We start from the raw sequence: 11,149 nt of genomic DNA on the forward strand, positions 1-11,149 counted from the left end.
TAAAAGCAGTGAATACCAGACTGTCCAGGCCCAGGAATGTGAAGGTTGGGCAATGTGGTGCACAGATGTTTGTGTGCGTGTGTGTGTGTGAGTGTACATGTGCAGAAGAACGACCTGCATTTGTTTGCCTTAGAACTGAGTGACCTTAAGCAGAAGTTTCCTGTGTTTGGAGTGAGAGAAAAAAAACGTCTGTAGAGTGCTAGTTTCATTCCAATTCAGGTACAAATCAGGTAAACTCAGTGGGCTGCACTAAACCGGACCATCCACTCATCCATGAAACTAAAAGGCAAATGTAAAATAAAAAATCAATTGGGTAACAGGACAGTTTTAGATCCCACTATTACTACTGCTCAGTCTTAGTATTGGTCAAACTATCTCGTACAATATCAAAGACAAAGTCAGCTTTATTGCAGCTTTATTCTTCACATGTACTAGACATACAAAAGAATTGAAATTACGTTACTCATTGTCCCATGTGTAGACAAGACCAGACAATCGTCAAAGTGCAAGACAGGACACCTTAATGTGCCATATATTGTTGGTAGGAGAGTGATCTGGACCGTAGGCAGTCATTGAGTCATTTTAATCAATGTTACTTTTATATATACTCTAGCCACTGACGAACACAGATGATTTATTTGCGAATTTTACATAAAACTAGTAAACCACAGCATGAGCTTTCTTGCTAATTTCAACGTTTTAAATCTGCTGCAATTCAAACTGCTAACTAAGCAAAATTGGTACTTTGATGACATGTCCCAACCTGAGAATGAAATTATATTGTATCCACAATTTAAATATATATAATTTATTTATTTTGGGATTTTTTGTGTATTGCATTGTCATAGTTTGCCAAGTTAACTACAAACTGCAGCCTTTCGTTTTATTTATATTCATAGGAAGCAAAACTTCCTAAAAAAAAGCACTCATTACGAACAGACGCACTGCTTTTGCTAACCGTCAATATAATTTAATAGGACAAAATCATTTTTGACCAACTGCCTTCATAGCTTATCATAACAAGGCCTGGGTGCGGTTTGCACAGTGCTATACAGCCGCGCCTTTTCCTGTCACGGCGGAACGGCTGTGCGTAACGACGGTGGGTCAGCTGACAGCTATCCGAAGGACCTGGAGGAAGGAGCAGAATTAGCGGGTGTGTGTGTGTGAGTGAGAGAGTGAACTGGGACCCTGACGGAAGCCGCACCGACGACAGAGCGGGGAACCGTCGGGTTGAGTTACTAGTGTGAAAGGTAAGGTGTGTTCAGTAATGAATGATGCATAAGGACATGTTGTCAAATAGATAACATTCACTGGGCTGTAGTATCGAAAATAAACCGGCGAAAAGCTTTCGTTGATTGGCGATGCTAATATTAGCACCGTTAGCTTCTGCATTGCTAAGCAGCAGGGATGCTCGACAAGAAACCGGAAATGCCTCCGTTAACTTCATAATAAAAGTTGTCTTTATTTTGGCCCTTATAAGTCGACTTTAGTTATTTGAGGGTAAATCGGGCCATATAATAGGTGTGTGGAACACCATATTAGCACATTCTTGCATATTTCGTGTAGCATAGAAACGCATCTTAATAGTGGATGAGTTTAATTTTTCACCGGAAGTCTTATTTTTCTTGAGCAGGTCGAATGTAATGTTCGCCCCAACATCTCTGGCCAGCTAGCTTGCCAATGTAGGCTAATTTAGCTAACGAGCTCTTATTTGGTCTACCCACAGTCTGTTCGATCACATCTGAAGGTCAGGGGCGAATTAAAATATAACTTCACGAATACATTCAAACCAACGGTTTTTAATTCTTTGTCACGTAACGAATGGGAAAATAAAGATATCCGATGGGTAGGAAATGGCCCGTCTGAGCAGACATCTTGATTCCGGCCAATAAAAGGACAATTGGACCCGCTTAGGTCTGACACTCGTTTAACACCGTCACGACTTGGCGATGTATTGTTATGGAAACATTTTATGTTGACCTCGGACACAAATTGGTGTCTTACAATCCCCCGCAGTCTCTCATTGTGAAACACGTCAGGTCATTTCGAAAAATTTCAAACGTGTCCTTCAGCCCTTTTTTATAAAGCGTCATTTCAAATTGTGGCACATTCTTGTCAGTTACTCGTTTTACGCGGCTCTAGCACATATAAATGAATTACGGATTTCTACGTTGGATATTGGTTTTCTTCGTTAAATTTGCAAAGCAACATGGCACACGAATTGCGACAGTAAAGGCAACAGATTTCTAGCAGGTTCAATGGTGGCATCCTTGAAACTGATCTCTACTAATCTGCATCTAATCTGCCTTTGGAAGAAAAAAACGATTGCGAAAGCGATTGTGGTGACCTGTTGAGTCTCTCTGGTCGTCTGTTAATGTAAAAACATCGTACAATGTAGAGTTGCATACATTCCAACAAAAATATATGTTTATATCCCTAAAAATGCTACCCTACACTAGTCAAACAACTGAATATATATTTTCATATGGAAAAATCACTAAATATTTTCTGTTGTTTTAATAAGTACAATTATAAGCAGTTCCAGCCTTGGTCTACTTTTTCATGCTATTGTCTGTGTGTTTGTACACGCACCATAACCCAAAATGAGTCACCATAAAGAAAGCATTTATGCAATTGGGAATAAAGTGATGTGTGTGCGTTTCTGTGGCAGACAGGGACGGAAAGCGGATGTAAAGGACAAACGCCACGCTGTTCTGTTGGTCACTCCCACACTTTTCACTTCTTTCACTTCTGTCACCCCTTTCCTTTCCCATTTCCTTCCCTTACAGGCTCTTACCCCATCTTCTATCTCTTCACAGGCGAGGTTTGATTTCACCATGGCCTGTTGGGACTGAAAAACAGCCACGATGATAGGAGGATTGTTTATCTACAACCACAAGGGGGAGGTCCTCATCTCCCGCGTCTACCGAGATGACATAGGGTATGTTTCATTTGACACTAAGCTGCTGTGACATATTGTAGCAGATTATACCTCCATCGTCGTGGAGCAACTTCATCTTGATTCTGCTTCCAGATATTTGTCATTTTTATTGATTAGTTGACGCTAAAAGTCGCTCCTCTTCCCGTCTACAATTAGTTAAAACAGCATGAATGATTTTAATGTGAGTTATGAGTTGAGGAAACCTTTTTTCTATAACTGCTATGTTGATTTTGTTACAATTACAAATTATAAAACGTATTAGTCTGTGCTGGTTATAGACAAGGGAGTCCTGTTGGTGTCATAAAACGTTGACCTACAGCCCATGTTTGGACATTTCTCAACATGATGTGAAATGGTTGATATGAGTGTTGGCATCTCTTGACTTTCAGGTTTTTCATGAAAGGGTGGTCCGCAAACCTTAGGTCAGGGGTCACTGCTCAGAATTAGGTTTATGCAACTCAGGGTTTTTTTTTAACATATCCTAACAATAAATTCAACAATTCCAAAACTGTCATTGGCAAAAATAGTGATGAAAGTGTTATTTTCACATCCTCGGTAGTTACACACAATACTGTACACTGCATTGTAAGTGCAGGTATACATTTTTAAAAAACAGTCATTAAATTTAAATCAGGATGATGTGAAGGCAACATTTTCAAGACTGAATTTTAAAGAACATTTTGATAAGTCCAGCAAATTGAATATGAGGTATTAATTCTAAGTATTACATCAAACAAGCCCTGTCATCACCACAGTCATTTATCCATGCTTTCATTTACTCACTCACTTACTTTCTGCGCCTTGATTCTCAGCGTCACTGCAATTAAACATCCACTGTTTGTATTGATTTAAGAGCAATACATTTGCCAACACATACACTGGCTCTGTTCTAGGTTTACACAGCAGTGTGGGCAAAGCCTGGGTGGAGGATCTAAGTGTGCACGTATGGGAACAGAAATGATGAATAATGTTAGCTTCACCTCACTAACAGCACGGGTGTACATACAGTACAGCATGCACTGGTGTAAGCCACTGTAAAGAAACCTTTGGAGTTGAATTAGAGCAGTGTCTGCAGGTTCCACAGTAAAAACTTGGTCCTTGGAGGATTCTTTTCGGCTATTGTCTTGTTTCTAGGCAGCAAGATGTTATTGTGGTTGTGTTTAATTTTTATCATTGCTCCGCCCTTGTCTAATAGAGGACAAATACAGCCACATGTCTCAGGGAGGCAACGTTTCTGTCCAAATCTAAACACGTTTACTAACTGGTTCTGATAAAAGATATGAGAACAGGAAGAGTTGATTAGAGTTTATTAACACTGTCGTCCTAGTTGAGTGGCCTCATTTTATCTACAGTAGAAGACTTTAACGTCACATCTCCGATGTTACCATGTTGGTAAATCACCTCTATCTGGTTCTGCTGTCTGGTGATTATTCTTGGTTCTGCAGCCCTGTAGGCTGAAACGGGGACATTTGGTTGCCCTACTCTCCGCAGTGTATGCGCTACATTATAATGTTACTATAGTGTGGAAACTGTTCACTTGAAGTGACATCAGAAATTCTGATCACCATTATGTTGTTTTGAGGATAAGAGGAAAAAAAAGTTCAAAAATAAAATTGTCTCCTACATACGTTTTTACCAAAAAAAACGCATCATAAAAAATACCATGTTATTCGCTCATTCTGTGTACATGATGCACGAAAATGTCTTCTGTGCATTTTTGTCTCCTCCCCCTTTACTTCATCCGTGTTTCCTCTCTATCCTCTGTACCATCACTCTCCATCTGTCCATGTCGGCCCCTGTAGGAATAGGTAAGAGAAGCTCCGCTGTATCTAGCATGTCTCTCCCCTCTCGCGGCCACTCACCAGTGACCTCCTGACCCTCCCCCTCGAGGTGCATGTCCACCGATTCCACAGCCGAGCTCCTGATACTTCCTCCGAAGCATGAGTAAATTGTCATGATTTCACGGCCTTGAATAAAACCCCCAGCTATTAAAAACTGAAAGTCCAAACAACAACAACAACAAAAAATATCGGCAGCCACCTGATAATTGTGGCTCGCTGTCAGCTTTACCAAATGCTTAAGCATGTAGTCTGAGCATGGGGTATGACTGGTAATATAAACTTTTTTAATGACTTTATTGTCTATTGTTCATGGAAAAAGCAGATGGTTAATTAATTTTAAATAATTTTCTGTTCATTCAAAAGTTATATTCATTTCAGAAATAAGAAAAGATACACATTGTATCAGACAGTGTAAAAGAAAGTGAGCAGTTTGTACAAAGGTTTGGTTTATTTTAAGGAAAAAATGTTTCATTTTTCTGCTTCTCTTATTCCAGTTCTTGTTTCTTGATCCTGGAGTTTGAACCCAGACACTAGATGTTCTCAGGCATCTCTCAGTAGAACCCGAGGTTCTTACTCTTGTCAGAACATGCTGTGTCCCTTTGTGCTAATCCCTGTAATTTCCAAATCCCTAGATTTCAGGGCTGAGCAAACTTTAAGACGAGATGCACTCTGTTTTTGTTTCTTTTTAACAAAATAATCTGCTTGTAAATTGGATGGGATTCCAGTGTATGTTAAAGAAACATTTAATTAAAAAGGAAAAAATAAATATGTGTATTAGTTTTTGTTTTGTCTGCTGTAAGTCCAGTTAATTATAACGCCTTAGCTCCACAGTCAACTCAAGGTTTTTCTCTCGTCTCCCCCCATAATTATCACCATTAACACTCAACAATGCTCCTTTCTGTGAATGTAGAAGATCTGTCTTCTCTCTGGTGGTTTAAGAAAGACTGATTTAGGTGAAATTTTTTTGTTTGAGGTTCATCCAACAAAATGGACGTAGAAACGTCTGTTGACAGCGGTCAGATTTAAAAAAAAAAAAAAAAGACCAAAAATATTTCTCATCAAATGTTTTCTCCCCACTTGTCGCAGACGTAATGCAGTGGACGCCTTCCGCGTGAACGTGATTCATGCTCGGCAGCAGGTCCGATCGCCCGTGACCAATATCGCCCGCACCAGTTTTTTCCACGTCAAGCGTTCCAACATCTGGTTGGCAGCAGTCACCAAGCAGAATGTCAACGCAGCGATGGTGTTCGAGTTTCTCTACAAGATGTGTGATGTCATGACGGCCTACTTTGGCAAGATCAGCGAGGAGAACATCAAGAACAACTTTGTGCTCATCTACGAGCTGCTGGACGGTAAGACGCGTAGATGCGTTTGACATCCGATTCTTTGACTTTATTCTAAGCATATTGGTATCAGTGGGTGACGTGTAACACTCTGTAAAAACTCTCCTGTGACGCTCTTATGTCACAACACGTTTCTGTGTTGGCTTACACAGAGATCCTGGACTTTGGTTACCCTCAGAACTCAGAGACTGGAGCTCTGAAGACCTTCATCACCCAGCAGGGCATCAAGGGACAGGTCAGTGAGACGAACAAACACTCTTACAGTAATCTGATTTCTGTGGATGTTTATTCTGGTTGGTATTTTTTCTAAAAACACATTCCTAATAAATATTGTGGGTTTTTTTAATCTGTAAACTAATATTCCTATTGAACTGATCTGGGATCAGAATTTTATGATGCAGCCACTTAGTTGTGTTACAGTGAAGTCAGATTACACACTATGATTGTGTTCACACTGTGCCAGATTAAGGGATTACCAAGGTGTAAAACTTGTCATAGGTTCACAGACAGACGAGATTAACTAGTCTGTGATGCTGCGTATATTGTTATACATATTGTGAGGATGTTGATAGAAGACAGGCGTGACCTTGGTCTGAGACAATAGTGTCTTTGAAGACTCCATCACCCAATAGTGTCTGGTGTGCTGCCTGTTGGTGTTCTGAAGAAATAACATGAGGCCTGTAGACTTAATTTCTTTTTAATTTTTTGGTTTTGTTTTTACTTGTTTTTCTTCAAAAGCATCAGAATAAATTCTTTTTATTATTATTTTTTTTTCCTTTCCTCAAACTGTGGCCCTGGATTCTTCAAATTCCAGCACCAGGTAAAAACATTGTTCTTTATTTTAGTACAGTAATACTCTCTTCACTGCCATGTTTCTTTGACCTTTTTTGTAAGCACTGACACAGAGTCTGTTGTTTTCTGCAGACAAAAGAGGAGCAGTCTCAGATCACCAGCCAGGTGACGGGGCAGATCGGCTGGCGACGCGAGGGCATCAAGTATCGCCGCAATGAGCTTTTCTTAGATGTGCTGGAGAGCGTCAACCTGCTCATGTCACCACAAGGTATGGTGTGAAAGATTAAGAACAAATATATACCAAAAAAGTAAATATTGCAAATCCTTTCCCTAACATCTGAGAGTTGGTGTTTTCTCTCCCGTGTTCTCTTAGGTCAGGTCCTGAGTGCCCACGTGTCGGGCCGCGTAGTCATGAAGAGCTACCTGAGTGGAATGCCCGAGTGTAAGTTCGGGATGAATGACAAGATCGTCATCGACAAACAGGGCAAAGGCGGAGCATCTGACGATGCAGGAAAGAGGTGAGACCAAGTAATACTGAATCAGCAGACCGATGTGGAGAAAAAAAAATCAGCTTTAATTTTTGTCTACTGTATGTTGGAGACAGTCAGGCCTTATTCCCTGTTTAAATCATTGGGTCAAAGCTGTACTGTATTTGGACAGCCTGTTCTCCAAACCCTGTTTGTGTGATTGTTTAAGGTTGTTGAAATTCAGACTTTATGATTTTGATCTTCTCGAATTTTCTTTCCTTTGGATACGTCTCTCCATTCTGTCCCTCTCTTTCTTTTCTATGTGCTGTACCTCAGTGATTTAGGGGGAGGAAGGTACTGTACTGACCAATGTCCACCACCTGTCAGCTCAACACACACACAAATATACTATACACATATAATGAAAGCACATTTTGATCCAACAGTTCTCATGCACCGTTGCCCTCACACTCATTCCAGTGTTGGTTGTTGTGGTAGAATGACTAGTTTGCTTCTCTGACCCCACACCCACCCTGCTTGTCTTGTAACCCATCACTCAAACACCTAACAGTGACTCTGTGTTTTCCTTTCTTTTCAACATTAACCTGTAAAGTGCACGTCTAGCTGTTTGTCTTTGATCATGAGCAGTGGTTGAGGGATAGTAGTAGTAGAAGTTTAGGAATTTAAAATTCCTCCCGTAAAGGAGTAAAAAAAAAAAAAAGGACGAATAGTTTACACTTTCTGATTATTGTTTTTGTCTGTTTGTTTCTCTGTTCCCACAGTGGAAAGCAGTCAATTGCCATCGACGACTGCACCTTCCATCAGTGTGTGCGTCTTAGCAAGTTCGACTCTGAGCGCAGCATCAGCTTCATCCCGCCTGACGGGGAGTACGAGCTCATGAGGTTAGAACAGTGGTTCCCAAACGGTTTTGGCCTGTGAGCCCAGTTTGACATCGGTTTTAATCGTAGCATAGCATAAAAAGAAAAACAATTAGTTGAAGGACTTTATTTATTATTAAATTCTAGACACACTGTTTTAAGATGGAATATGAGACAATACTCCCAACTGTATTTAATCAGCCTCTTTTTCTTCTTACAGGTATCGCACCACTAAAGACATCATCCTGCCATTCAGGGTAATCCCTCTGGTCCGGGAGGTGGGTCGCACTAAACTGGAGGTCAAAGTGGTCATCAAGTCCAACTTCAAACCCTCCCTGCTGGCTCAGAAGATCGAGGTAAGGAATTTCAAGACCAAAATGTATACTTCAATAGAGTGATGTGAAGAATGGAGGTGTACTTGCTCTGACTGAAGGGGTTTAATGTCCGTTCTCATGTCCGCAGGTGCGCATCCCAACACCCCTCAACACCAGTGGAGTGCAGGTGATCTGTATGAAGGGAAAGGCTAAATACAAGGCCAGTGAGAACGCCATCGTGTGGAAGTGAGTAACAGTTGTCTTTTAAAGAACATCACTCATCGAAAACTCTTCGTTGCTGCGGACACCGTTCTCTGTTAATTATTGTACCTTTAACAAAGCTGTGTGTGTCTCTTTGTGTGCGTGTGTGTAGGATCAAACGCATGGCTGGGATGAAAGAGTCTCAAATCAGCGCTGAGATCGAGCTCCTGCCCACCAACGATAAGAAGAAATGGGCTAGGCCTCCGATCTCTATGAACTTTGAGGTAAGTAGTCAATAAATGTAGTACAAATAAAGTTTCATTTCCTCCCATTTAAGTCACAAGGTTAGAGGTGTGATACCATGGCTGAGTGGGTAGCTGTGTTTTTCTCTTTACTCACTCGTATGGTCTCTGCAGGTTCCCTTCGCACCCTCTGGTCTGAAGGTGCGTTACTTGAAGGTGTTTGAGTCCAAGCTGAACTACAGTGACCACGACGTCATCAAATGGGTGCGATACATCGGCCGCTCGGGCATCTACGAAACACGCTGCTGAAGTTCACTGGGCGACATGGCGGCGCTGACCACTTTTCATCCCATCTACCTGTTAAAGATTTTTTTTCTTTGTCCTATTCCTACTTTGTCTTTCTCGTCCTTCCTCCTATCCCCCGTAGCTCCTCTCACCTCCCCTTCTCAACTATGTGTTGGAGATTGAAATTACATCCTGTATGAAAAAAAATATGGTTAAATGCACAGATATATGCAAAATGTGAATCATTGTATCGTATATATCTCGTAGTGATAAGTAAAAACTTGTAAACCACAGAAAGAAAAAGACAAGTGATTTTAGGGGAGCCAGGGGGAGAGATGTGGAGACACCTGCTGGTGTCTTTGAGGGTTGCTCTGTTGTCTTAATTCAGTGTTACCGTTCCACTCTGCAGTTCCTGTAGAAGTCCCACTTATTGTACAAGAATCCCTGCTAAGATGATGTGTAGCTGTTGTGGTTTATAATGAATCCTGGTGTAGTTCCTGTAAATGAGCTCCTGTCTCAGTAAAGTCTAACCTTCAATTTGAGCCGCATCGTTGTCCTGATTCGTGTCACACACTGGCTTGGTATTCAACCTCCGTTTTATTTTTCCTGAAGTGGTTGACATTTGGATCTGTAGTTGGGGGAAAAACAAAGAGGGAGAATTCACAATGACTGGTTTGTCTGTATGCTTTTTAGAAATCTGTGCAGTCTGTACTCTTGCATCTCCAGGCAGTCAGAGAATACGAATCAAATCCAGAGGAGCATTCCAGACAGTTTGAAAGTTTTACCGTTGTCCAGTTTTAAAGTGCTGTGGCTCCCGGTAAACATTCTACCTGTCCCTTTAAGCACTAATATTACTTTTGTCACACTTTTAATTCGAAGGCCAGGCCCTTGGAGTGTTTGTGTGTGTGTGCGTATGTGTGCGTTAGCAGTGAGGTGAGGTCTCCCCCTGGTGTTTGCCTCCACACTATCTGCTTCTTCATGTTTGTAGCCCTGGTGACTATTCTATCCAATAAATCTGAATATGTAACCAAACTGTCTATTTCTGTTTTTATTTCTCAGATGAGGCATGGGCATTCAATGTTGGTTTTCGGCCTTGCTGCTTACGTGCAGTGATTTCTCCAGATTCTCTGAACCTTTTGATTATATTATGGACGTAGATGATGAAATCCCTAAATTCCTTGCAATTGTACATTGAGAAATGTTTGACTATTTGCTCACAAAGATGTTCACAAAGTGGGGATCCCAGCACCATCCTCGCTTGTGAATGACTGAGAATTTCAGGGAAGCTCCTTTTATACCCGATCATGGTAGGTAATCCTTCTCCAGGTTCTTGGGATTTGTTTTCTTGGCATTTTTCACTTTTAGCTGAACACAACTTTAGGTATTGAATTTATTGATAGATTTTTCTCTTTGTTGGATGTGATGTATTTGCAACCTGTTCTAGTTAGAAAGTTCAGAACCATTGTATGAACTGCACTGATCGAACTTCAAATGGATCTTCTTCCATGACTTATTCTGTAAATCATTTTATAATTTAAATTTCTGGTGCATTCTCTTTCTGTTTCCCTCTCTCTCTCTATACAGTAAACCCTTGTTTTTCGCGGGGGTTACGTTCCAAAAAGAACCCGTGATAGGCAAAATCCGTGAAGTAGAAATCTTTATTTTTTTACAATTAAATACTCAGAAAAAGAAGAGAAAGAACGAACAAACCATTTTACAGTCTCAACCATTTGTTTCACAAATAAAGTAAAATAAAAGTACTTTAGAAACGTTTCAACAAATAACTTCTGTAATGTACTGTCAAATAATAATTTTAATCATCAACGTGAACAGAAGGCTTCAAAT

The 11,149-nt window shown here is 40.7% G+C and overlaps 1 protein-coding gene across 2 annotated transcripts; it reads left to right on the forward strand.

Moving 5' to 3' along the window:
* The first annotated feature begins 1,091 nt into the window (after positions 1–1,091).
* LOC103395895 (adaptor related protein complex 2 subunit mu 1) lies at positions 1,092–10,336 on the forward strand. Of its 2 annotated transcripts, XM_008333734.3 has the most exons (13): positions 1,092–1,250; positions 2,820–2,941; positions 5,869–6,134; positions 6,278–6,360; positions 6,940–6,945; positions 7,050–7,185; positions 7,291–7,435; positions 7,721–7,738; positions 8,167–8,286; positions 8,483–8,618; positions 8,725–8,822; positions 8,950–9,061; positions 9,194–10,336. In XM_008333734.3, the coding sequence occupies exons 2-13, from the start codon at positions 2,868–2,870 to the stop codon at positions 9,326–9,328; spliced, it is 1,329 nt and encodes a 442-aa protein (XP_008331956.1). In that variant the 5' UTR covers positions 1,092–1,250; positions 2,820–2,867; the 3' UTR covers positions 9,329–10,336. The 2 variants fall into 2 exon arrangements, with proteins under 2 accessions (XP_008331956.1, XP_008331958.1); XM_008333736.3 differs by lacking the exon at positions 7,721–7,738.
* Positions 10,337–11,149: the final 813 nt, after the last annotated feature.

The sequence above is a fragment of the Cynoglossus semilaevis genome, chromosome 20 (genome assembly GCF_000523025.1).
Source record: "Cynoglossus semilaevis isolate Cse_v1.0 chromosome 20, Cse_v1.0, whole genome shotgun sequence".
NCBI classification, from domain to species: domain Eukaryota; kingdom Metazoa; phylum Chordata; class Actinopteri; order Pleuronectiformes; family Cynoglossidae; genus Cynoglossus; species Cynoglossus semilaevis.